Source organism: Corythoichthys intestinalis, chromosome 19 (genome assembly GCF_030265065.1).
Source record: "Corythoichthys intestinalis isolate RoL2023-P3 chromosome 19, ASM3026506v1, whole genome shotgun sequence".
Classification (NCBI taxonomy): Eukaryota; Metazoa; Chordata; class Actinopteri; order Syngnathiformes; family Syngnathidae; genus Corythoichthys; species Corythoichthys intestinalis.
Window position 1 is genome coordinate 10,890,680 of NC_080413.1, and position 26,943 is coordinate 10,917,622.

Sequence of the window (26,943 nt, forward strand, 5' to 3'; positions counted from 1 at the left end):
GATCCTGGAAATATTGGCGATTATCTCTGCATTTGGTGTTTTTTGCGCATTTAGGATAAAATCTGAGAATTTTATAGCCATTTTAAGTTTTTAATAATTATATTAGAAAAAAAATAATCAGGATTTTATTATGGAATGACTGAATTTTATGATGGTGCTGCGCAAGGAGACTCATACATGCTGAAGGGAGGTGCCTGTTTTTGGTTTTAGGGCGCTAGTGGCTTTGTTTTTGAAAATATTTGAATTTTAACATTTTTTTAAAAAGCCTCCCTCACGGATCGGCCCCGCACCCTGTCCACTGATAGTTAAGTCTATGGTAAAACTAATTTAAAATAGCTGAATCCAGCTGCTCCCTGTTAAGACCAACAGAAGGTAAGTTTTTGTTTGAGTTAATGTTTTTTTATGCATTCATAATTTAGTTTATGGGTGTATTTGGCTGTTTTTTGTGGGAATATGTGTTTGAACAATTTGTGAATTGCTTTGTAAAAAAAAACAAACAAACAAAAAAAACATTTTATAGCATATAAGCTAGCGGACTTTTGCTACACAAGTTAGCCAACTGTTCTTTTGTTGTACTTTGTTGAACTCAGGTATTTTATTTTTAAATGAAAGTGCAATTCTGCATAGTTTGAAGAAACACTCGGGAATTTTATGTTGTATTCGCATTTAATACTCTTTTGAAAGTGCAATCTTTGCAAACCTTTGTTTAAGATCTCCTGAAGTTTATTCTGCAACGCATTGCAAATCGATTACTCGATTATTTGAAATACTAAATTGATAGATTAATCAACTACTAAAATAATCGATAGTTGCTGCTCTAATTTCGAAAGTAAAAGCGCTTGCGGCATGCGAGGGCAGCCAAGTTAAATTAAACTCACCCAAGTAATTTGGGGTCCAAATCAATGCACTTGGTGCCACGAATGCCAATGGGGCAAGGCGTCGAATCTCATATGCAACTGCTGGCGTGGAGTGAAGGCCGGGAAAACTAACACTTGCTCGCTGTTTTCTTGTTTTTAAATCACTTTCCAAAAGAAACGTTAAGAATAATGGATGGATGTTTTGCTTAAAAAAATGTTTGCAGCTGATGATTTGTGTCTGTCGTTAATATCTCTAAACACTGTCAAAAGCTGTCCAAAGCTGTAAATATATGAGAAGTGTGCCAGCCTGCTTCTAGAGTGGTTGTCTGCAACACGCGCTTTACTCAACTAAAATAGAATTGATGTTAACCATAAACAGTCTAAAAATTCCTTTTTGTGTAAAAAAAAAAAAAAAAAAAAAAGGTATTAAGCCGAGCAGAACCTGTAAATTAATAGAAGGTATTAAACTTTTTTCTTTTTATGTGATAACTTTAAAGTCCATGACTTGTCACATTTATGACCTCTGCTAACTACATCAGCATATACTGTGCCAAATCGTGTTAAATTTACTTGAGTAACCTTTTGAGAGAAATATACTGTAATTTTCAGACTATAAGCCGCCACCCACCAAATTTGACATGTAAACAGCATTTATTCATAGATAAGCCCAATGGACTATTAACCGCAGCTGTCCTCACTTTATTATGGGATATTAACACCAAAAGATATTAACCGTTAACACTTAATTTGACAGCGGCATCATAAGACCAAATGAACCACCATGAATTGCTTCAAGAAGCTTCATTTTGCCATCACTGCTCCCTTGGGGTAGTCAGTCGACCTCCTGCTGTCAGCACTGTTGTCGTCCAACATGCCTCCTAGCGTGCATTGCAGCGCTACAGATGTAAATAAGATTCAAAATGTATGTTCTGTGCTAATTATTTCTTCAGTTACTGTTCAAGTTGTTTCATTAATTTCTAGTTATGGTATTTGGTAACACTTTATTTGACAGTACCGCCATAAGACAATCATAATTATGACATGACACTGTCATGGGCATTAATGAATGCTTATAACAGATGTCATTTAGTATCATCTGGTAAATTATCTCTCTTTTGAATGGACATAAAAGATCCGAGCTGGACATAAATGGAGTTAGTGACATAACTTTCCGGATAACACTGAACGACATCTGTCATAAGCATTCAGTAATGCCCATGATAGTGTCATGTCATGTCATAATTATGACGGTCTGATGACGGTCTGATGACAGTCTTATGACGCCGCCGTCAAATAAAATGTTACCAATGAACCCAAAAAAATCAACAAATAAGCTGCACTGGAGTATAAACCGCAAGATGCAAAATGAGCGGAAAAAAGTAGCGACTTATAGTCTGAAAATTACGGTATTTCTAAGAGAAGTTTTACGAGACGATACTTTTTACTTGAGTACATTTGTAAATAAGAAACGCTACTCTTACTCCGCTACTTTAAGCTAGACTAGTCGTTACATTTTTACTCTTTATTTTACGTACTAGATTTTACAATAACAACAATAATCGCATGACTCCATTATATCAGACTCAAGCTTGCCGTTCTATGATCACGCCGGCCTTTTCAATCACCCGGCGTCTTTAAAGTACTGTAAAAAATTAAAGAATTTGACTTAGAGCGCTTCTGTCAACGTGACTCGAAAGCGTGGATTGGCACTGATTGACCATCAAAAAGCGGCGATATGATCCTTTTAAATTTCATAATAGGCAGTGTTGTTTATAACGGCGTTACTAACGGCGTTATTTTTTTTAGTTGTGAGTAATCTAATTAAGTACTTTTCTCATCTTGCCAATGCCGTTTACCGTTACTGAGGATGTAAAGGCGTGCGTTACTACGTTGGTTGAATGAGAAAAGTCAGAGAGACACGGACTCAAGGAGACGAGAGAGCAGCGCAGGATTGGGGACTCGGGAGGAGGGAAGGGAGCAGTGACGGCGTTGCAAACGCGATGCAAAGTGGCTCCTGACTGTAGCCGATAGCCTACAAACTAAGCCCACATGATGCTACGGTAGATATCACATGAATATGGCGGAAAACACTCAGGTGACTTGAAGTCCCGCTCTGATACCCCCAATTTGGCCAAATTTCAAAATTGTCCGATATGCATGTGTGATACATCATTGGAAAGCTTAAAATCTCAATTTTCTGGGGGAAGAAAAATTTTTGAAGAGGAGAGCATTTATTTTTATTTATTTATTTTTTAAACAGCAAAACCCTATCCAGAGGTGAGAGCAGAATTACAGACTCCATGACTTTAACAAGATATTATCGCGTACTTACCTTGTTTAGATCCAAGAAATCCATGTAGCATTTATCACTGAATGTCAAGACACAGCTGGAATGGCCAAAGCTGGATTTTTGGGGGATGTTATGGGTCAAACATGCTAATATAACAAGGATCGCGATGCAGAAATCGCAGACATCAAGAAGTGGTCGAGATTTTCTTTTTCATATGTTTTATTGGATCGATTATTTATCATCTAACATATCGGGGAAAATGCTACACTAACAAAAAAAATACAATTTAGCGATAGTTATGAGGTAGATATGCGTGACTTTTTTACAGACGCCATTTTTTTCATTGTGACGTCGTTTGTTTAAAAGTTTAACATATGCGATTGAATAATCTTTTAAAGTCGTTTTTTTAAACGAAATATAAGACATCAATGAATGATTCTAAGCTAAAAATGACAGATATTTTGAATAATAAATATAATTACTTACCTTGTTTTCATGCTGGGTTGAAACAAAAAGTTGCACGCGACGGGGGTTTCCAGGGTAAAACGGGCAAATTAAAAAAAGTTCGGGGGCTTAATGCGCCATGAATCTGCTATGGCAGCATATAGACATATTGTTCTATCAAACACAACAATTCTTTTGGCTTAAAATACAGCAGTTTCATGTGTAGAGAACTAGATGCGAAATGATTGACTCAAAAGCGTTAGTAAACAGCCGCCATCTTAAAGCAGTGGACTTCTCAGGAAGGCTCTGTTGTAGAGAACCTTCCTAGCGAACCTAAGTAACATTTTTTCTAAAATACTCCTAAATGGGCAAAATCTGGACATGAATCTATCTTTAACTGATGAAGCCGTTTTAAAACTTTCACATGTCGAAAGTAAATAGAAGAGAAATAATGCAATAACGGGAGCAATTTTAACAACTTAACGGGTTATTCACAGCATTGACTTCCAAACATAGCAAAGGTTACTATGTTGTTGTTTTTTTTTTTTTTTTTTTTTTTTTTTTTTTTTTTTTTTTGGTGCGGTTGAATGGGAAAAAAAAAACATGAAAGGTAACACCAGTTACTTTGCCAAGTAACTAATTACTCTTAGTATTTATTTTTTAACTGTAATTACTTACTTTTTCAAAAATAAGATTAACAACACTGATATTAGGAAATGTTTTCTCCACTAGAGGGCACTCATGCTTGTTGGATGAATGATGCTTCATTTCTGTATTTTTTTTTTCTCTCGCCAGAATGGTTTGTATTTCTTTGGCTTAATGTGTTTATGTAATAGGTTATAGTCTTCTTCAACGTATAATAATAACAGTTACTATAGATGAAAAAGTACCATTGTTTAAAAAAAAAAAATCAAACATAATAAGCAGTTACTCACAAGGTTACTCATTACTTGAGTATTCTTTTCAACAAATACATTTTTACTTGTACTTGACTACCATTTTTGGATGTCTACATTTACTTTCACTTGGGTAATATTATTTTTTTGTAGTAACACTGTCATATTTGTGTGTGTTCTCAGTTCTTTTTTCTTTATGCAGCACCTGATTGAGCCAGATTGGCGGGGTAACACGACACACCTGTGCTTGATTAGGAAAGCTCAGTATTTAAGGAAGCCTGTCACCATCTGCAAGTGTCGGACTATTGCTTGCTATTTGCCTTGCTTACCGCCTGTGTGTTCATCGTCATCCTTCGAGTTTCCCGACGTTCTACGGTCGTATTCTGGTTTGGTTAGCTTTACTTTAGTGCTCTTTTGGACTTTGTAGTTAGACTCTTGTACTCTGTTATATTCATGCATTTTAGCGTGCTCTCTTAGTTGTACTTGTTAAACTCGCGTTTGTTAGCGTGCCCTTAGTTGTACTTGTTAAACTCGCGTTTGTTAGCGTGCCCTTAGTTGTACTTGTTAAACTCGCGTTTGTTAGCGTGCTTCCTTTGTTGTACTTGTTAAACTCGCGTTTGTTAGCGTGCTCCTTTTGTTGTACTTATTAAATACAAACATTTACTCTACTGATCTCCTGGTCTGTGTTTTGGATCCACATTAACGGCTTGCCGTTCTTAACAGAATAGTCCGACCATGGATCCCACAGACTCGGAGAGTATTCGCCATGCACTTGCCGGTCATGGCCATACGATCAGTAAGCATGAACAATTATTAAATGAACTTGTGAACGTGACCACCGCATTAACCACTAGAATAGAAAATATGGCCCCACCTGCACGGACCGGTGGTGTAGGTAACGCTGCCGCGGCGCCCGATCACTCCACCCCGTCTCCGGTTGTTCCACCGGCTTCTTTTCGGGAGCCGGTGTTGCCACACCCCCATCGTTATGAGGGAAAACCTGGCGCTTGCCAACAATTTTTGCACCAGTGCTCTCTTGTATTTGATCAACAGCCATATACGTTTGCAAGTGACAGGTCCCGTGTAGCGTATACTATGAGTCTCCTCGCCGGTAAAGCGGCCACTTGGGCAATGGCGGTGAGCAACGCTAATCCCGCGATCCGTCAATCTTTCGAGATTTTTAAAACTGAGTTTGTGAGGGTTTTTGATCACCCGGTTAGGGGCAGGGAGGCAGGCAGCCGCCTGCTGGATTTTTTTCAGGGCGATCTTAGCGTGGCGGACTACTCCATTCAATTTCGCATTTTGGCCGTGGAGTGCGGTTTTGGCGAAGCTGCGCTGTGTGGAATTTTTCGGCGGGGGTTGTCTTCTGCGGTGAAAGACGAATTGGCGGCCCGGGAGGATTCTTCGGGCTTGGAGGACCTGATTTCTTTGTCCGTAAAATTGGACAATCGGCTGAAGGAGCGTGAGAGGGAACGAGCCTTGGAGCAGCGGGGACGTCAGGGGTCGTCGTCATCGTGGAACGGCCCAGCTGGGGTCCGTGCTGAGGGCTTCATCGAATCGCCATCTGCCTCTACGCCGACGCGGAGTCCGGCCCTGACGGGGGAGGAGCCAATGCAACTCGGCGGCGGTCGTCTTCCTGCGGAGGAGCGGCGGAGACGGATGAGGGCAGGCTTGTGTCTTTACTGTGGCTTGCCGGGGCACCACATCTCCACCTGTGACGCGATTCCTTCACGTAGTCCTGGATCTTCGGCTCCTGAGGTTCCTCTCGCCCGAGGGGGGCCCAGGTTCGTACGTGATGGCAATCAGTCAAATGATTTGCCTCGCAACGAGTTGAAAGAACTAAAACAAACTCTAAGTGAAATGAGACTGCAATTGCCGGGAGAAGTTTCGCATGGTGGGGTTAATTTTAGGTTCACTGCCTTAATAGATTCGGGGGCAGATGACTGTTTCATGGACCAGAGTGTTGTTGATGCGCTTAAATGTCCATTAATAAGACTCTCTTCTCCCAAAAGGGTTTTAGATCTCGATGGGCGACCCCTGGCGGACGTAAGGTTTATAACGCCCCCGCTTAAAACCAAGTTGTCCGGGAATCATTTTGAGGTCCGTAGTTTTTTGATTATGCCATGCAAATCGGCTCCGGTTGTGCTAGGGCTCTCCTGGCTAAAAGTGCATAACCCTAATATTGACTGGGCTAAGACACAAGTAGTGACTTGGAGTTCCTTCTGCTACGCGCACTGTTTACGCTCGGCGTGCCTACTTCCTGATCAAGCCCAAACTGTTCCCGAGCCTGTTAATTTGGTAAATGTGCCTGCCGAATACCATGATCTCCAACACGTTTTTAGTATAGACCAGGCTAAGACCCTGCCCCCGCACCGTCCTTACGATTGCGCCATTGACTTGCAGCCCAATGCCCCTCTGCCTAGCTCGAGATTATACAAAGTCTCTAAACCTGAGCAGGAGGCTATGAAAGAATATATAACCTCTTCCTTGGCAACTGGCCTAATTCGCCCTTCGTCTTCACCATTGGGAGCAGGGTTTTTCTTCGTTGGTAAAAAAGATGGGGGTCTTCGGCCGTGCGTCGACTACCAGGGCCTTAACGAGATTACTGTTAAAAATAAATATCCACTGCCATTGTTAGATTCGGCCTTCGCACCGTTAAAATCAGCCACCATATATACTAAATTAGACTTACGCAGCGCTTACCATTTGGTTAGGATTCGGGATGGAGATGAATGGAAAACCGCTTTCAAAACCCCGCTCGGACATTTTGAATACCTGGTCATGCCTTTTGGTCTGACTAATGCACCTGCCGTTTTCCAGAGCCTCATAAATGATGTGCTTCGTGACATGCTAAATATCTTTTGTTTTGTTTATTTAGATGACATTTTAATATTTTCAAGAAGCTTGCAGGAACACCGCCAACACGTCCGCATGGTCCTGCAAAGACTTCTGGAAAATAGGTTGTTTGTCAAGGCCGAGAAGTGCGAGTTTCACCGGGGGTCAATGCAGTTTCTTGGTTTTATCGTAGAAAAAGGGCAACTACGGCCTGACCCAGCCAAAATTCAGGCAGTGGCAGAGTGGCCAACCCCCACTTCACGTAAGCAGCTACAAAGATTCCTCGGGTTTGCTAATTTTTACAGGCGTTTTATCCGGAACTATAGTATGAGGGCCGAGCCCCTTACCAGGCTGACCTCTAATAAACGCCCATTTGTGTGGTCCTCGGTGGCGGAGGCCGCTTTTGTAAGTCTAAAAAGGGCATTCACTAGCTCTCCTGTCCTTGTTCACGCTGACTCAGATCTTCCTTTTGTGGTCGAGGTTGACGCGTCGAGTTCCGGAGTGGGGGCCATCCTATCCCAGAGGTCTGCAGTCGACCAGAGATTGCACCCCTGCGCCTTCTACTCTCGCCGCCTCACCCCCGCAGAGGCAAATTATGATGTCGGCAACAGGGAGCTGCTCGCTATAGTCCAGGCTTTGCAGGAATGGAGGCACTGGTTGGAGGGGACGGAGGTGCCGTTCCAGATACTCACCGACCATAAGAACTTGGAGTACCTTCGGGCTGCCAAACGCCTCAACTCACGCCAGGCCCGTTGGGCGCTGTTCCTGACGCGTTTCAACTACGTGATTACTTACCGTCCAGGATCACGCAACGGGAAACCGGATGCCTTGTCGAGGATTCATGAACCAGTGGAGGAGAGGCCTTCAGAGGAGCCTGTTGTTCCTGAGAACCTGATCATCGGCGCACTACGATGGGAGGTCGAGCGGCTTGTGGAAGATTCTCTACGAGGTGTTAGGGTGCCCGGAGGCTGCCCTGCTGACAAACTTTTTGTTCCAGAAGCTCGGCGTGCGGGAGTGCTGAAGTGGGGGCACACCTCAAAGTTCGCCTGCCATCCGGGTGTGTCCCGCACGTTCTTCCTAATTTCCCAGAGGTTTTGGTGGCCAGGTATGCGAAAGGACGTCATGGACTACATTTCAGCTTGTTCCATCTGCGCTCGGGGCAAATCAGTCCATCAAGCTCCAGCGGGACTTCTGCGCCCATTGCCTGTTCCATCTCGCCCCTGGTCCCATGTTGCACTCGACTTTATCACTGGCCTTCCACGCTCAAGGGGATATTCCGTCATCTTGACAGTGATTGATCGGTTCTCAAAGATGGCGCACTTCGTCGCTCTCCCAAAGTTGCCTTCAGCTCTGGAGACCGCTGACCTGCTGGTAACGCACGTTTTTCGACCCCATGGCATTCCGTCTGACCTGGTTTCTGACAGGGGACCCCAGTTTGTGTCTCGTGTTTGGAGAGCGTTCTGCAAGGCCTTGGGGGCCACGTCAAGTATGTCTTCTGGCTACCACCCACAGTCCAACGGGCAGACAGAACGGGTCAACCAAGAGCTGGAGGCTGCCCTCCGTTGCGTTTGCCAACTGCATCCGGCCTCTTGGTCTTCACACCTGCCTTGGGTGGAATACGCCCACAATACCCTCGTTTGCTCAGCCACTGGGAGGTCACCTTTTATGACTGCATACGGGTTCCAACCGCCACTGTTCCCTTCTCAAGAAGCCGACGTCGTCGTACCGTCCGTCCAAGTGCACCTGCGGAGGGCCCATAGAGTCTGGAGGGACGCAAGGGCAGCACTAGTCCGCACTGCGGCCCGCAACCGCCTGATTGCTGACCGCCGCAGAAGACCCGCTCCGGTCTATCGTCCGGGCCAGATGGTCTGGTTGTCAACGCGGGATTTGCACCTTGCTGGGACTTCCAAGAAGTTGGGCCCTAGGTTCGTGGGCCCTTTTGCTGTGGACTCTGTGGTGAACCCCGTAGCGGTCAGGCTCAAGCTTCCCAGTTCAATGAAGATCCACCCGGTCTTCCACGTGTCTCTGCTCAAGCCGGTCTCCACCTGCCCCCTGAACCCTCCGCCAGTGCCTCCGCCTGCCCCTCGCGTGGTTGACGGTGGGCCGGTGTATACGGTGCGTTCTATTCTCGATTCTAGGAGGCGGGGTAGGGGGGTGCAGTACCTGGTCGACTGGGAAGGTTATGGCCCAGAGGAACGCCAATGGGTCCCCCGCTCCTGGATCCTCGATCCGTCGCTGCTGCGGGATTTCCACTCCCTTCATCCCACGAAACCAGGTGGTCCGCCAGGGGGGGTCCGTTGAGGGGGGGGTTCTGTCATATTTGTGTGTGTTCTCAGTTCTTTTTTCTTTATGCAGCACCTGATTGAGCCAGATTGGCGGGGTAACACGACACACCTGTGCTTGATTAGGAAAGCTCAGTATTTAAGGAAGCCTGTCACCATCTGCAAGTGTCGGACTATTGCTTGCTATTTGCCTTGCTTACCGCCTGTGTGTTCATCGTCATCCTTCGAGTTTCCCGACGTTCTACGGTCGTATTCTGGTTTGGTTAGCTTTACTTTAGTGCTCTTTTGGACTTTGTAGTTAGACTCTTGTACTCTGTTATATTCATGCATTTTAGCGTGCTCTCTTAGTTGTACTTGTTAAACTCGCGTTTGTTAGCGTGCCCTTAGTTGTACTTGTTAAACTCGCGTTTGTTAGCGTGCCCTTAGTTGTACTTGTTAAACTCGCGTTTGTTAGCGTGCTTCCTTTGTTGTACTTGTTAAACTCGCGTTTGTTAGCGTGCTCCTTTTGTTGTACTTATTAAATACAAACATTTACTCTACTGATCTCCTGGTCTGTGTTTTGGATCCACATTAACGGCTTGCCGTTCTTAACAAACACTACTCTTACTTGAGTAAACTTTTTGGCTGCTCTACCCACCTCTGCATATACTGTGCATCATGTGTCCAAAAAAAAACAAAACTATGAATTTGTCTCCCCCATTTCCTGCCTAGTGACAAAGCAGTTGTGTTCTAATGAATGTAAAATGGAACTGACAGATCAGTAAAGTGCAGAAAAATGGTAATTTTCTGAACCCTGCTGTTGATTTCGGCTCATTCTCCTTGCCTAAAATTTTGGTACAGCTGCAGCTTAGCCCAGGGGTCTGCAAGTCCGGTCCTCGAGAGCCGCTATCCAGCTATTTTTTTCATGCCTCCCTCCTTTAACACACCTGAATCAAATGATCAGCTCATCAGCAAGCTCTGCAGGAGCCTGATAACGATCCTGATTATTTGATTCAGGTGTGTTAAAGGAGGGAGACATGGAAAACAAGCTGAATAGCAGCTCTCAAGAACCGGACTTCCAGACCCCTGGCTTAGCCAAACACACTTGCACTAACCCCCAGGGTAAAACATAAGACACAGAATTTTTTTTTTAATTATTTAATCTGTCAAGTCTGTTGCACGGCCCCTTTGTATTGTTTTCATCATTCTACTGCATTTCCCACTGTCTTTTTTCAGCTGGAGTCTGGCGTGCCTCTTCCCAGCCCGATGGAACTTATGGGCAAAATCCTAGTGAAGAACAAAAAGAAGCACCACAAGGCATCATCGGACGGCAGCGCCAAAAAGAAACTATCGGAGCAGGTGTCCAACACCTGCAGCGACTCGTCCAGCGTTTGCGAGCCGTCCTCGCCCGGAGCCGGTACAAAAACCCACTCACGCACTCATGTTGAGGTTGTTATGATGTGTTGCGGTAAGTGGAGCAACACAGCTCTCATTGTTTAGCATTCATCACTTTCATGGCCCTCTCCATCAGCTGAGTGGATTGCGTACACTTTCTGTCAGGAAGGGACACCGCATGCCCACCCGGTTGTTTTAAACAGGCAACATACTCTATTTGAGTGCTGGGGGTGAGGGCATGTTTATACATACAAGAATCGCGCATGGATTAAACAAAAGCAAAACAATCCTCCATATCTTCATTAATTGGCTGCTTAAATTTTGGGAATTAATTTGAGCCCTTGCAGGTTCCACTAAAGAGGATGCGACTGAGTCCTCCCAGCCACCAGAGGGCGCGGAGCTCAGCCTGAGGCCGCAGGGAAGAAAGTCCATCGGTGAGTACTGGTGGTTATAATTTTATCGGCTTTCTGACTGTCACGAATGAGATTCTCGAGTTTCCAGCCAAGTTTGTTCCAAAAACAACAGAACAAAAGCATAAATATTGATGAGTTCCAGTTTGGATGTTTTTTATCAAATTTCAATGCGATTCCAAGCATACGCACATTTCCCAGCTATCTTCAACTCAACAGTGTTTGACTGTATATCCTCCGTGACAAGACTTGCTTTCGGGTACCCAGTATTGCGAAATTACAGTGCTGTCCAAAAGGATTGCCACCCCTGCAATTCTGTCAGATAATGCTCAATTTCTTCCAGAAAATGATTGCAATTACAAATGCTTTGGTAGTAATATCTTCATGTATTTTTCTTGCAATGATAAAGCACAAAAGAGAATGGGGAAGAAAAACTTAAATCATTATCATTTTACAGAAAACTTCAAAAATGGGCCGGACAAAATTATTGGCACCCTTTGAAAAATCATGCAATGCTTTTCTAATTTGTGTAATTAACAGCACCTGTTAATTACCTGTGGAACATAACAGGTGTTGCCAGTAACTAAATCACACTTGCAGCCAGTTAAAATGGATTAAAGTTGACTCAATCTCTGTCCTGTGTCCTTGTGTGTACCACATTGAGCATGGAGAAAGAAAGAAGACCAAAGGACTGTCTGAAGACTTAAGAAGCAGAATTGTGATTATGCATGGGCAATCTTAAGGCTACAAGTCAATCTCCAAAGACCTGAATGTTCCTGTGTCTACCGTGCGCAGTGTCATCAAGGAATGTAAAGCCCATGGCACTGTGGCTAACCTCCCTAGATGTGGACGGAAAAGAGAAATTGACGAGAGATTTCAACGAAATATTGTGTGGATGGTGGATAAAGAACCTCGACTAACATCCAAACAAGTTCAAGCTGTCCTGCAGTCCGAGGGTACAACAGTGTCAACCCGTACTATGCGTCGGCGTCTGAATGAAAATGGACTCTATGGTAGCATACCCAGGAAGACCACACTTCTGACCCAGAGACATAAAAAAGCGAGGCTGGAGTGGGCCATAACTTACCTGAGAAAGCCAAAAACGTTTTGGAAGAATGTTGTCTGGTCAGATGAGACAAAAGAAGAGCTTTTTGGGAAAATCAACGTAGAGTTTATAGGGAAAAAAACAAGGTCTTCGATGAAAAGAACACGGTCCCCACAGTCAGCGGCGTCGCGTCCCATTAGGCAAACCAGGCAATTGCCTAGGGCCCCCAGCAAGCAGGGGCCCCCAGAGGGCCAACAGATTTAGCACACGCAGCTTTACTGCACTGTCGCAGCGACAAGTGTAGGGAATGTTTCAATACCATGGAATCATTTGTCAGATTATCCACCGATTCTGTTATCAATCCCAATTAGCATTTACCATGTCACGTAGATTATACATGTTTAAGAAAGTCCAAACAGCTATTAACACGACATGATTGTTTAAAGAGTGACTCATCAAGTACTCTCTTGAAAGTCCTTGCCGAGTTGTTGTACGTTGATTTTCACAGGCCACGTCATTATTCATGTGACTACTTAAACAAATGGTGATTTTTTTTTTTTGAAAAAGTCTATTAATGGTTCTATCGTATTCCTCGTCGAATACTCTATAAGAAAAATATAACATATGCATCTAAAATAATCCTAAACAATTTTATTAGCAAATTTAATACTCATTTCGGGCGATAGTCCACCAATCAGTGGTTTTTATGAAATAATTTGAATATGGTGGGTCGTAGGGCCAATCTGACTACTGATTTCACACAAAGGCATATACCTCCGCATCCGATGGTGGTATTTTTGTGTTGCTGCTCTTTCTTCTATTGCTCCAAGTCCAACTGTCCCAAAGGGCCCCATGTTGCTTGTTGCCTGGGACCCCCGGGGACCCTTGCTACACCTCTGCCCACAGTCAAACATGGCAGAGGTTCCCTGATGTTTTGGGGTTGCTTTGCTGCCCTGGCACTGGACTGCTTGACCGTGTACATGGCATTATGTAAAAGATGTAAAATATTTATATTTCATTATGTAGACATACCTCATAAGGAAAGGAGGTTCAGGGATAAAAAATAAAAAAGCTTTATGAGGCTGCTAAAGGCAGTAGATCCCTCATCAGCGGGGTAAAGAGCACAATTGGTAGGAATAACACAGTTTGCAAGGATATTAAGGTATAAAATACAACAATTATAAACACAGTTACAATGTTATTGTTCTATAACAATTTATGTCATTACTTATTAATAATTAGGTGCTAGAATTGTCATATGGATAATAATGAAATAATAGTTTTGAAAAAAAATGCTGTGGTGGCTCAGTGAACATCTGATGTGGTTAAGTTCAGATGAACAACTAGTTGAAAAAGAAAGTTTTGATATAGAGGTTGATGGAAGAAAAGAGGTAAAGACTGACTGAGTCACAGCCAGAAAGTGTTGATGACGGTGTTGATTTCTATTCACTATTCTCCCTCCCAATTAAAGTCTGTCACAGTCACAGTCAATTATACTGTAAATCTGGTTAAACTGGAAGTTATGTTGTTGTGAGGTGTATTAAATTCTTGTTCATGTCCCCCTTTTGATCTATGAGCACCTGCCCCTCCATTGGTCTCTGCACGGCTCTGTTGTACTGTTAGAACAATTGATTACATAAGTCAAGATATGTACATAGACCCTTAGCATGGGCCAAACATGGCTTTCTGGCTGGGTTTATTTTAGGGGTTGTTAGTGAGATCTCTCAAGAAAACTGGCAAAATACAAAGTTTCCATCTAAACATACTCAAAACAAACAACCAATTAGTATAACTAACTGTTTGATCTGATCTGACATTCAAGGTGAGGTGGAGGCTGAAAGCGAGGACGAGGACGACGATGACGACGACTGCAAAAAGGGATCCATGGATGAAGTGGGTGACGGCTGCCCTCTAGTGTACATTTAGAGGTATTACTGATCGATTACTGACTGAGTGCATATGTGTGGATTATCTTCAGGGAACGGCGGGCAGCGAAGCATTCGCCACTGAGGAAATGTCCAACCTTGTCATCTACATCCAACCTGTCAAGTTCCACAGCTTTGAGGCTTCCAAAAGTACGTAGGTTCACAAGCGTTCTTTTTCTTTGAGATTTTATGCAGCTATATTTGTTGTGCACCTGCAGAGACCAGTCGCGGCTACCAGATGTCATCATTCGTGGAGACCAAAGCTTTGGAGCAGCTCACCAAGTCTCCTGTGGAGTTTGTGGAGTATCCTTTTTACAGCCTTTGGCAGCCATAGTTATCCAATGCATTTGAACGGAGAGGGCTGACTGTCAGGGGCGTCACTAGGTTTTAAGAACAAGGGGGGGGGGGGCTCAGCACCCAGGAGTTACACAGGTGTAAGTGAACGTAGCGTACAAGCACAAAACTTCACAACAGCTAACAAAGACTGATAGTTTATATATATATTGGGTGTGTGAGTACACATATACATATGTACACATATAAAATTAGAGGCTAATGCCATGACTCAGTCTTAAGTCACAACACAGTAAAATTGTTTGTTCCAAAATATTTGTAAATCGCACAGATTACATTTTGGTCACACATATAACAAAAATGGCTGTAATTTCAAACCCTGAAAAGTGCTACTAATTAGTTGAATTTCAGTAGTACAGTGGGGCAAATAAGTATTTAGTCAACCACTAATTGTGCAAGTTCTCCCATTTGAAAATATTAGAGAGGCCTGTAATTGTCAACATTAGTTAACCTCAACCATGAGAGACAGAATGTGGGGGGGGGCAGAAAATCACATTGTTTGATTTTTAAATAATTTTTTTTGCAAATCATGGTGGAAAATAAGTATTTGGTTAATACCAAAAGTTCATCTCAATACTTTGTTATGTACCCTTTGTTGGCAATAACGGAGGCCAAACGTTTTCTGTAACTCTTCACACACTGTTGCTGGTATTTTGGACCATTCCTCCATTCAGATTACCTCTAGAGCAGTGATGTTTGGGGGCTGTTGTTGGGCAACACGGACTTTCAACTCCCTCCACAGATTTTCTATGGGGTTGAGATCTGGAGATTGGCTAGGCCACTCCAGGACCTTGAAATGCTTCTTACGAAGCCACTCCTTTGTTGCCCTGGCTGTGCTTTTGGGATCAATGTCATGCTGAAAGACCCAGCCACGTCTCATCTTCAATGCCCTTGCTGATGGAAGGAGATTTGCACTCAAAATCTCCCAATACATGGCCCCATTCATTCTTTCCTTTACACAGATCAGTCGTCCTGGTCCCTTTGCAGAAAAACAGCCCCCAAGCATGTTTCCACCCCCATGCTTCACAGTGGGTATGGTGTTCTTCGGATGCAATTCAATTCTTTTTCCTCCAAACAGGAGAACCTGTGTTTCCACCCCAAAAATTCTATTTTGGTTTCATTTGACCATAACACATTCTCCCCGTCCTCTTTCGGATCATCCAAATGCTCTCTAGCGAACCGCAGACGGGCTTGGACGTGTACTGGCTTCAGCAGGGGGACACATCTGGCAGTCCAGGATTTGAGTCCCTGGCGGCGCATTGTGTTATTAATAGTAGCCTTTGTTACTGTGGTCCCAGCTCTCTGTCGGTCATTCACTAGGTCCCCCCGTGTGGTTCTGGGATTTTTGCTCAACGTTCTTTTTATCATTTTGACGCCACGGAGTGAGATCTTGCATGGAGCCCCAGATCGAGGGAGATTATCAGTGGTCTTGTATGTCTTCCATTTTCTAATAATTGCTCCCACAGTTGATTTCTTTACACCAAGCATTTTACCTATTGCAGATTCAGTCTTCCCAGCCTGGTGCAGGTCTACAATTTTGTCTCTGGTGTCCTTCGACAGCTCTTTGGTCTTGGCCATAGTGGAGTTTGGAGTGTGACTGACTGAGGTTGTGGACAGGTGTCTTTTATACTGATAATGAGTTAGAACAGGTGCCATTAATACAGGTAACGATTGGAGCCTCGTTAGACCTCGTTAGAAGAAGTTAGACCTCTTTGACAGCCAGAAATCTTGTTTGTAGGTGACCAAATACTTCTTTTCCACTCTAATTTGGAAATAAATTCTTTAATAATCAAACGTGATATACTGTTTTTTTTCCATATTCTGTCTCTCGTGGTTGAGGTTAACCCATGTTGACAATTACAGGCCTCTTTAATCTTTTCAAGTAGGAGAACTTGCACAATTGGTGGTTGACTAAATACTTATTTGCCCCACTGTAATTCATTTAATAATAGTAGCGTCAATTCTATCCTGACAACATATGGGAAGACAATCTAAATTACCTATACTGGACTGTCTCAGGAAATTAGAATACACAATATTCTAATTTTTTGAGACAGTCCTGTGTATATATACAGGACTGTCTCAGGAAATTAGAATACACAATATTCTAATTTCCTGACTGTCTCAGGAAATTAGAATATTGTGTATTCTAATTTCCTGAGACAGTCCAGTATACCTGAAGTCATTGTATAATGGAAATGAGGTTGCTTAAAAGTTAGTTGGGACAATTTCAGCATCCTGAAAAGTTGCTAGTGTTATGTCCCTATGGAAACCTACGCCCTAGGAGGGCTGACTGTGAATGATCATGTTTCAGTGCCATTGATGCTGAAAGACATCTATTCGAGATTGGAGTGACTGGCAGGTTTCAAGCACATGTTGAGGATTCAAATGAGGATTTCAATACAGTACTGTATTAAATTTAGGATTTCAATTTAATTTCCAGAAGTATTGCTGCCTATGTTGTCCTTAGCCTCGCGTGTGTCATTTAGATACAACAAAATGCAATTGAGCAGGATTTACCCCAAAGGCACCAGAGTTGACTCATCCAACTACAACCCTCAACTCTTCTGGAACGCAGGATGCCAGTTGGTGGCGCTCAACTTCCAGACCATCGGTGAGGAAACTCAAGCAATCCTTTTCCCATCATTGTCATTCTTAAAGTTTACAAACCTGAATGTACTTGATCCTGTTCATGCGCGCAGATTTGTCCATGCAGCTCAACCTGGGCATGTACGAGTACAACGGCAAGTCGGGCTTCAGGCTCAAACCGGAGTTCATGAGGCGGCCTGACAAGAACTTTGATCCATTTACTGAGAGCACCGTTGATGGAATAGTCGCCAACACGCTTTCTGTCAAGGTGAACAAATACTACAACAAGCACGTGGAATTCAAAGGCGTAGGTTTGGTCTCAATATCGGTAGGGACGATATAGTAGCATAACCTGCATGAACACTTTTTGCTGGGGACGGGACATTAATAAGACAAAACAGAGGGCTACATTTCTCACCAATAAGAACCTAACTAATTGATAGGCTAAATGATTAATGCAAAATAAATCTGCATTGACTTATACTAACTTTCACACTGCAAATTTAAAGTATAATGTCTTAATCTGGTATTTTTTCTTAAATCTAGTCAAATGATTTTCTCCATCTTGATTTGAGTGTCAATGGTAAGACTGTCATTTTTCACCTAAATCAAGAAAAAAATGCTTTCAATTAATGTTTTGAACAATATCTATTCTTGAATTAAGAACATTTCTGACAAACAAATTTTTTTAAGACTAAATATCTGAATGTTTTGCTTTAAATAAGTCTATTCAGCTTATTTTCAGCTAGTTATTTTATTTCAAGAAATCTGAGTAAAATTTACTTGAAGCACTGGCAGATAATTTCACTTATTGCTAGTAGATTTGCACTGAAAACAAGGGAATTTAAGTTTTTTTTTTTTTTTTTTTCCGACAAAAAATGAAAGCTCCTTTTGGGCTGTTTTAAGAACACATAAATAAAATAAAAATGAAAACTGTGGAGAAGGGGGTTAACCTTGGTTCACTACATTTCTTCCAGTTTATTTAACGTTAACAGTAGAAAACATCCAGGAGGATATTTCTCTCAAAGCAGCTTTCTCCTCAAGTACGAGAAATTTGCACAAATTAATGTTATGCTAATTGTGATGTAGGTCGGACTTTCAGTAGGAAAATTAGGGGTGTGTTCTCCTAGCCTGGAACTCGACTCACCGCTGTTCCAGCTATAGAGTCTGGGACCCAGCTCCTTATTGGCCTCTCGAGCCCGAACGAAATCGTCCGTTCAGTCAGATTCGTTCATTTGTGTGACATGTTCTTAACGAGCAACGTCACTCTTGCGCGTCAGAAGTCGTCTCCACAACAACACAGATGGCGAACAGGATAGCAGAGAATATGTTCCTATCCGCGGTAAGTTCAGTTTTCAGTGACCAAAAACACATTGAGTTGCTAGAACCAACAGTCTTTCTCATGCTAGCCATGTTGAGTAAACTTCTCCGTTCTCCTCGTATGTTTATGTCCTAGCGGTAGAGTTTCTTGTCGCTTTACCAATGTCATGTCCACCTGTTGCTGATTGGTCCACTCCGCTGTCTGTTTACTATGGCTTGTTCCGCCCTGGGATTTTGATCGGCGCACCAGTCGCCAGACTCTATCACTGGAACAGCGGTGAGTCTGGGGTTCCAGGCTAGTGTTCCCCAACTACACAACATTTAAGTTTTTAACATTACTTACAGTGGCTGCTGGTTGCAGAAAAAATATCCCTCGTCTTCGAAGGGGGCTTAGGAGGAGGCATGTCGGGGGGGTGAATGCGTGTGTGTGGGGGGGGTCGAATCATCAGCCAATCAAATGTGCGCTTGAAGGAAAAAAATGGACTGGCACATTCAGCAAGTGAAAAGGGAGAATATAGTTAAAGTACTGTAATTCACTTCATAATGATAGGGTCGATTCTATCCTCACAACATATGGGAAGACAATCTAAATTACCAAGTCATTATATAATGCAAATAAGATTGCTTAAAAGTTGTTGTGGACAATATAAGCATCCTGAAAAGTTGGTAGTGTTATGCTCCTACCGTCCCTCGGCAAACCTACGCCCTTAGTGGAATTACAAGCTGTTGCTTGCTGGTCTATCTGAAGCTTGCTCTTAACTCAAATTTTGTCCTTGAATACCTCATAATTCCTTTATCACGTCTGTTCCAGATTATCTCAGGCCAGTTCTTGTCAGACAAGAAGGTCGGCACTTACGTGGAGATTGACATGTTCGGACTGCCGGTGGACACAAAACGTAAAGCCTTCAAGACAAAAACGTCGCAGGGGAACGCAGTCAACCCTGTGTGGGACGAAGAGCCCATCGTCTTCAAGAAGGTGGTCCTACCCACGCTGGCTTCGCTGAGAATCGCCGTCTTTGAAGAGGGTGGAAAGTTCATAGGACACCGTATCATTCCTGTGTCAGCCATACGGCCAGGTCAGTAAATGAAAGAGAATTTGAGGGGACTTAAGAACCAGCCCCAGTTTTAAAACAGGATTTGGACTGTAAATGAGGATTGAAGGTTTCTGGGTGTCCTATTGCTGCAGGTTATCATTACATCAATCTAAGGAACGAGAAGAACCAAACTCTGACGCTTCCTGCTCTTTTCGTCTACGTGGAAGTCAAAGATTATGTTCCTGACACGTTTGCAGGTGAGTACCCATATGACATGATTGCTCATTCATCATCATTATCATGACCATCATGTCCGCCCTCCATGCTCAGATGTCATCGAGGCTCTGTCCAACCCGATCCGCTACGTCAACCTGATGGAGCAGAGAGCTAATCAGCTGGCTGCTCTCACCCTGGAGGAGGGCGGTGACGATGAGGCCGAAAAAGAGGTAAGGCAGCATTTTTCCAAAAATAAAAGCTCATATAATAACCCTGTATGCTGACTGGTTGCATGTAATACCCAATAGTTTGCACAACATGCTGGTTGACTGCATCAAATGTGCTCACAACTTTGCAAAACAAAAGCATTCAACTCCAGATACACATGAAAGTTGATTGTATCTAATATAAAGGCAACTTTTCAAAATAAAAGAGAACAAGTATTTGATACCATGCCAATGGGAAAACCCATTGGCAGTGTATCAAATACTTGTTCTCCCCACTGTAGCTAGTTCAAATCAGACTATGCAGTATTGCACTTCCATTTGAAAATAAATTAAAATACCAAAGTTTAGCCTTAAACGGTATTTTTATAAATTTGAGGATCTAAGCACAACAAGAGAAAAACTGGCTAACTTGCATAGCAAAAGTCCGCTAGCCTATAAAATGCTTTTTTTTTTTTTTTTTACAATGCTCTTAACAAATCATTCAAACACATATTCTCGCTAAAAATGGCTAAATTTACCTAAAAATTTAATTATGAATGCATAAAAAAAAACATTAGCTCAAACAAAAACTTTTACCTCATGTTGGTTTAAACAGGGAGCAGCTGGATTCAGCCATGTTAAATGAGTTATGTAATATTCACCGTTGCCTCTAGAGGGAAGTGTATCCACCAAAATCAATAAAATTAAACGAAACCCTTTCAAAACAAACCATTACGACGCTTTCCCAAATTTTAAACGAATACTTGAAGCTTAGTCGAATTACTCGAGTTAATCAAGTAATCACTGCAGCACTACTGTGTATGTAGTGTGACTAGTGAGCATTAGCATTATTTTAAGCAGTCGTTTTCAAAATAAAAGTACTTGCTGTGCCATTGCCTGTGCTATGTTATCACGACATTTCAAAATCAAGTTTGATTTTGCATCATTTAAAATCTGTTTTCCACAATAAATTTCTATGTATTTGTAATCAAACTTTCAAAATAAGTACACATCTCTATTTAAGGACAGCCTTTCAAAACAGTACCATTGTAAATACAAGGGCTGCAGATTTCGATTATTTTAGTAGTCGATTAATCGATGAACTAGTTAGTTCGAATAATCGAGTAATCGGATAAGGAACATGAAAAATTAAAATACCTGAGCTGAGCCTGAAACGGTATTTTTAAAAAATGAGGATCTATATACAACAAAAGAACAATTGGCTAACTTACATAGCAAAAGTCCGCTAGCTTAAATGCTATAAAATGCTAACTTTTTTTTTTTTTTTTTTTTTTTACAATGCTCTTAAGAAAAGGTTGAAACTAGGGCTGTCAAACGATTAAAACTTTTAATTGAGTTAATTACAGCTTAAAAATTAATTAATCGCAATTAATTGCAATTCATGCCATCTATAAAATATGCCATATTTTTCTGTGAATTATTGTTGGAATGGAAAGATAAGACAAGATGGATATGTATATTCAATATACGGTATATAAGGACTGTATTTGTTTATTATAACAATAAATCAACAAGACGGCATTAACATTATTAACATTCTGTTAAAGCGATCCATGGATAGAAAGACTTCTTCTTAAAAGATAAATTAGTACAAGTTATAGAAATTTTATATTAAAACCCCTCTTAATGTTTTCGTTTTAATAAAATGTGTAAAATTTTCAATCAAAAAATAAATGAGTAGCCCGCCATTGTTGATGTCAATGATTATTTACACAGTGCTCATGGGTTCTGAATCCTATAAAATCAGTCGCACCCAAGCGCCAGCAGAGTGCGGCAAAACTCCATAAAACACAACAAGTGAGCATTTCACTGTACTGTCATTTAAATCTGTCTGAGCGGGGCATCTGCATTAATTGCGTCAAATATTTTAACGTGATAAATTTTAAAAATGAATTAACGCCCGTTAACGCAATAATTTTGACAGCCCTAGTTGAAACACATATTACCACAAAAAAGGCTAAATATATCTATAAACGAATTTACGAATGCGTTAAAATACATTTGCACAAACAAAAACTTAGTCTTTGTTGGTCTGAACAGGGAGCAGTTGGATTCAGCCATGTGAAATGAGGCAGACCAGAGGGCAGTGTATCCACCCTAATAAATAAAACTAAATGCAAACATGTAAAAAAAAACATTACAAAGCCACTTTAATTCAATTAATTAAATTAGTTAAACAAATACTCGAAGCAATACAAATTAAATTGAATATTTTTTTCAAATGGAATACTAGAGTTAATTGATTAATCGTTGCAGCACTCGGAAATAGTACAGTACTTAAAATATGCATGTATTGTACTAACATTGACTGACTTCATGAAGCTACTCCATGTCTTTTTTCAAAATAATATTAATTCGCAGCTGTAATGTATCGTATTTTAGGCTGAAATTGCTTGAAAACTAATTATCTGGCACCACTTGAATGGGACAAGAAATTGAGGTAACTTCCTCCAGGGGTCGCCTTTTAACTGATTTGACGTGGCTATTGCTACTGTCTCTAAGCCAGCGTAGGTCAACACAAGGCCAGAGAAGGACATGTTAACAGGGGTTGTAGACCTGAACATGGATGAAAACGTGCAGAGGATTTCTTACAGGTGTTCTGTTGATGGGCTGTTCTGAAACACACTGGAAAGTTTCACCAACTACAAGCACCTCATATTTTGATGTTGTGTGAAAGTGTTGTTCTCACAGCTCTTTTGACGGACAGGTGGAAGCAGGTAACGAACCCCCGTCTGAGTCCAAAGCTGACCCCAGGGTCGCAATTCCGGCAGAAAACGGACTAAGCCACATTCCGATCGCCCCCAAACCGCCGTCACTTGTCGGGCATCAACCTCAATCTGCAGGTCAGTGATAACACCGGAGTTAATTTTATTTCCAAGAGAAATTCATAGACTTTACTATCAGTTGATGGGACACGGGGTTCGGGGCCAATCTGGAGGGGGCCTGTTTAAAAAAAAAAAAAAAACCTTGAAATTCAAATATTTTCAAAACCAAAGCCACAAGTGGCCTAAAACCAAAACAAGCAACTCCCTTAGGCAAATTTGAGTCTCCATCAGCAGCAGCATCTAAAAATTCAAAGTCGTTCCATAATAAAATCCTGATTATTTTTTATATAAGTATAACAAAACTTAAAATGGCTATGAAATTCTCAAGATTCTACACTAGATGGACAAAAATCTCCAACTGCAGAGATAATCACCTATATTTTCAGGATCAATAGCAATATTTTACATATCATGTAAGTTTTTGCCAGAAATAGCAACTTAAATGTCATGTGTAGAGATACAACATCCAAAATGGCGGCCGTCACAAAACAAAGAGCTTTTTAAGTTGAAAATTCTTGTGAATAAATGCATGAACCACGGAATTTCTATAGATATGAACGTGAAACATAACTAGATTCTTAGTTAAAACCAAAAAACGGGCAGTTATCATTCATTTTACATCAATATTTCAAGCAAAAGTTGTGGTATTGTGTAATCCCACATGGCGGACGTCACGAAACAAAGAGCTTTTTAAGTTGAAAATTCTTGGAAATTAATGCATAAATTGCGGAATTTATCTAGATATGAACGTAAAACAGTTTCGATCAGGGGTGTCCAAACTTTTTGCAAAGGGGGCCAGATTTGGTGTGGTAAAAATGTGGGGGGCCGACCTTTGCTGACGTGCTTTATGCGTATGTTGTGGAATTTCGATAGATACGTAAAACAGTCTAGATTGTTGGTTAAAAGCAAAGAATGGGCAGTTATCGTTCATTTTACGTAAATATTTCAAGCAAAAGTTACAGTATTGTGTAATCCAACATGGCGGCCGTCACGAAACAAAGAGCTTTTTAAGTTGAAAGTTCTTGTAAATAAATGCTTATATTGCTGAATTTCGATAGATATGAACGTAAAACAGTTGAGATTGTTGGTTAAAATAAAAAAAATAAAAAAATGGGCAGTTATAGTTCATTTTACGTAAATACTTCAAGCAAAAGTTACAGTATTGTGTAATCCAACATGGCGGCCGTCACGAAACAAAGAGCTTTTTAAGTTGAAAATTCTTGTAAATAAATGCTTATGTTGTGGAATTACGATAGATACCCAAAGCAGTCTAGATTGTTGGTTAAAAGCAAAGAACGGGCAGTTATCGTTCATTTTACGTAAATATTTCTAGCAAAAGTTACGGTATTGTGTAATCCAACATGGCGGCTGTCACGAAACAAAGAGCTGTTTAAGTTGGAAATTCTTGTAAATAAATGCTTATATTGCTGAATTTCCATAGATATGAACGTAAAACAGTCGATATTGTTTGTTAAAATAAAAATACGGGCAGTTATAGTTCATTTTACGTAAATACTTCAAGCAAAAGTTACAGTATTGTGTAATCCAACATGGCGGCTGTCACGAAACAAAGAGCTTTTTAAGTTGAAAATTCTTGTAAATGCGTAAATCGCGGAATTTTAATAGATATGAACGTAAAACTGTCTCGATTCTTGGTTAAAAGCAAAAAACGGGCAGTTATCATTCATTTTTTGTAAATTACGGTATTGCGTAATCCAACATGGCGGCCGTTACGAAACGAAGAGCTTTTTAAGTTGAAATTATTGTAAATAAATGGTTAAACCCCGGAATTTCTATAGATATGAACGTAAAACAGTCTGGATTCTTGGTTAAAAGCAAAAAACGGGCAGTTATCATTCATTTTACGTGTATATTTTAAGCCAAAGTTACACAAATTTTATTATTTAATTTTATAATTTTTTTCACAACGTTTTAAAGTGCATGCATGGTGCTATTTAATATAATAATTACCTTGAATACTCCATGAAATCACTCTTGAGACACTCCTGCCTGACTGTACGCAGTAAAACCTTCGTCCTGTTTGCATCTAAATCCGGCGTTAGAACGCAGCGTGTTTCAGTTTATCACAGTGAAAGCCAACTCAACGTTCTGTCTAGTAAGGCATGGCACAATGTCTGTAGGAGCTGTCATGTCAAATGATGGGGGAGTATGTGAGAAATTATTTCCCGCTCTTGGTTTCTAGGCTCTTTGAAACCACCGCTAAAGACTGAGGACATCATCCAGAGCGTCCTTACCGGTAAGAAGCTTCTCTTTTTTTATCATATTGAACTTCCTCGCCAATCACATTCTCCGTTGTACCCTCTAGAAGTAGAAGCTCTGACCCTTGAGGAGCTAAAACAACTCAAGGGTTTCGTTCGCGAACAACGCAAGCAATACAAGGAAATGAAGGAGCTGGTGCGTAAACACCACCGCAAGACTGCCGAGCTCATCAAGGAGCACACGGCCCGCGTGGGCGAGCTCCAGAGTCAGCAGCAGCGGAGGCGAAACGCTCTACACAAGAGCCACAAGCGAGATGGTAAGAAAAGGTAGGTGGTGCTCTTCAACTTTGACTTTGTCTAAATGACATGAAATTCCAGAATCAGTTTGTCGTGCAGCCGGTCAGAACAGTCGCTGTCCACGTTGGACCGAGAGCTGTGCGATCTGGACCAGGAGTGCAGCCAGCGTCTGTCTGAGCTAAAAGAGCAGCAACAGCAGCAGCTCCTCACACTCCGCCAGGAGCAATACTACAGCGAAAAGTACCAGAAGAGGGAGCACATCAAGCAGGTGCAGTATAAAAGGCCTTTCGTTTTTAAAATTTGGTAGACATGTCTGTCATAAGTTCCTCTACAATATAGTCTAAAGAAACCATGGCCAAAAAGACACTGGAAATCTGTCATTTTGGTTTTATGTGGTCTATCCATAGTCATTTTGAAGCACAACTTTTTTAAATAGCTGACTTAAAAAATTTAGTTTCACGAAGCAGCATGAAATTTGACTGCCGACCAGTGTTGTTTTCTTCAACAATGATGACAACGAAAATATTTCGTCAAAGAAAACTTTTTTTTTATGACGATGACGAGACGATAACGAGCTAAAATTGTGATTTGGGAGACTAAAACATAACGAGACGAATGCCAGTTTTTGTCTGATGAGACGAAAATGCGCCAGCTTCTGTCACATGTTCACAATGTGTGACATTTTTTTTATGTGTCGTTAACCGTCATCGTAGCAGTGTCCGGTTGTGTCACTCACATGACGTGTGAAGAACCCCATGTTACTGGTGTCCTCTCCAGGCTTTCTTGTTTTGAAATACACAGTAAGATTTTTTTGTCTTGGCAGAGAACTTGCAATGTTGCTTTAGCTTAGCTTTCCGAGACGGGAATGAGACGAAAATGCACAATAGTTTCCGTCACATGTTCACAATGTGTGACATTTTATGTGTAGTTAGCCTGCATCTTAGCAGTGTCTGGTTGTGTCACTCATAACGTGCTGCACGCCCAACCGACTCACCAATATGTCATCTCCATGCAGGCTTGCACACACGGTAAGATTTGTGATACAATGTTGCATTAGCCTTGAATGGTCTGTGCTGATTGATCATCATAGTATATGTAACTCGTAGTGTAAGCATAGTATTTGCATTAGGCTAACGCTAACCGTGAGCGTCCTCTTAAAGTCGTGGACAACTTTTTTTTTTTTTTTACTTACAGTTTGTGCCTATCAAGAGGGTGTAATTAATTGAAAATAATTTACTGTTTACCTGCTGAGTACATATTATCATCAAGTTGGCGTTGTCCTTGGAGATGGACACTACAATATGTGCTCATCCGTCAATGTTTATTTGAAATAGTTGGAAACCTTTGTTTATTTTTGGAGTAAAAAATTTTAGTACCGGTTATTTTACAGTCAAAAACATTTTAGCAAACGTGACGAAATTGGTCTTAAGTTTTCATCAACAAAAACGAGACCAGGACACATTTTTAGATGACTAAAATATGACTTATGATGTATAATTGTCCA

General features: G+C 41.5%; 1 protein-coding gene across 3 annotated transcripts in view; it reads left to right on the top strand.

Annotated features, from left to right (window-relative positions):
• The window catches only part of plcb1l (phospholipase C beta 1-like), a 480,463-nt gene that overhangs the window by 431,457 nt on the left and 22,063 nt on the right, over positions 1–26,943 (top strand). For all 3 annotated transcript variants that reach the window (XM_057823348.1, XM_057823349.1, XM_057823350.1), the window contains 14 exons: positions 10,820–11,000; positions 11,326–11,412; positions 14,256–14,326; positions 14,412–14,508; positions 14,577–14,661; positions 17,202–17,326; positions 17,415–17,569; positions 19,433–19,697; positions 19,808–19,912; positions 19,986–20,101; positions 22,806–22,941; positions 25,127–25,180; positions 25,250–25,469; positions 25,539–25,707. In XM_057823348.1, coding sequence (XP_057679331.1) covers positions 10,820–11,000; positions 11,326–11,412; positions 14,256–14,326; positions 14,412–14,508; positions 14,577–14,661; positions 17,202–17,326; positions 17,415–17,569; positions 19,433–19,697; positions 19,808–19,912; positions 19,986–20,101; positions 22,806–22,941; positions 25,127–25,180; positions 25,250–25,469; positions 25,539–25,707 — 1,866 coding nt within the window. The remainder of the gene's footprint in view (positions 1–10,819; positions 11,001–11,325; positions 11,413–14,255; positions 14,327–14,411; positions 14,509–14,576; positions 14,662–17,201; positions 17,327–17,414; positions 17,570–19,432; positions 19,698–19,807; positions 19,913–19,985; positions 20,102–22,805; positions 22,942–25,126; positions 25,181–25,249; positions 25,470–25,538; positions 25,708–26,943) is intronic.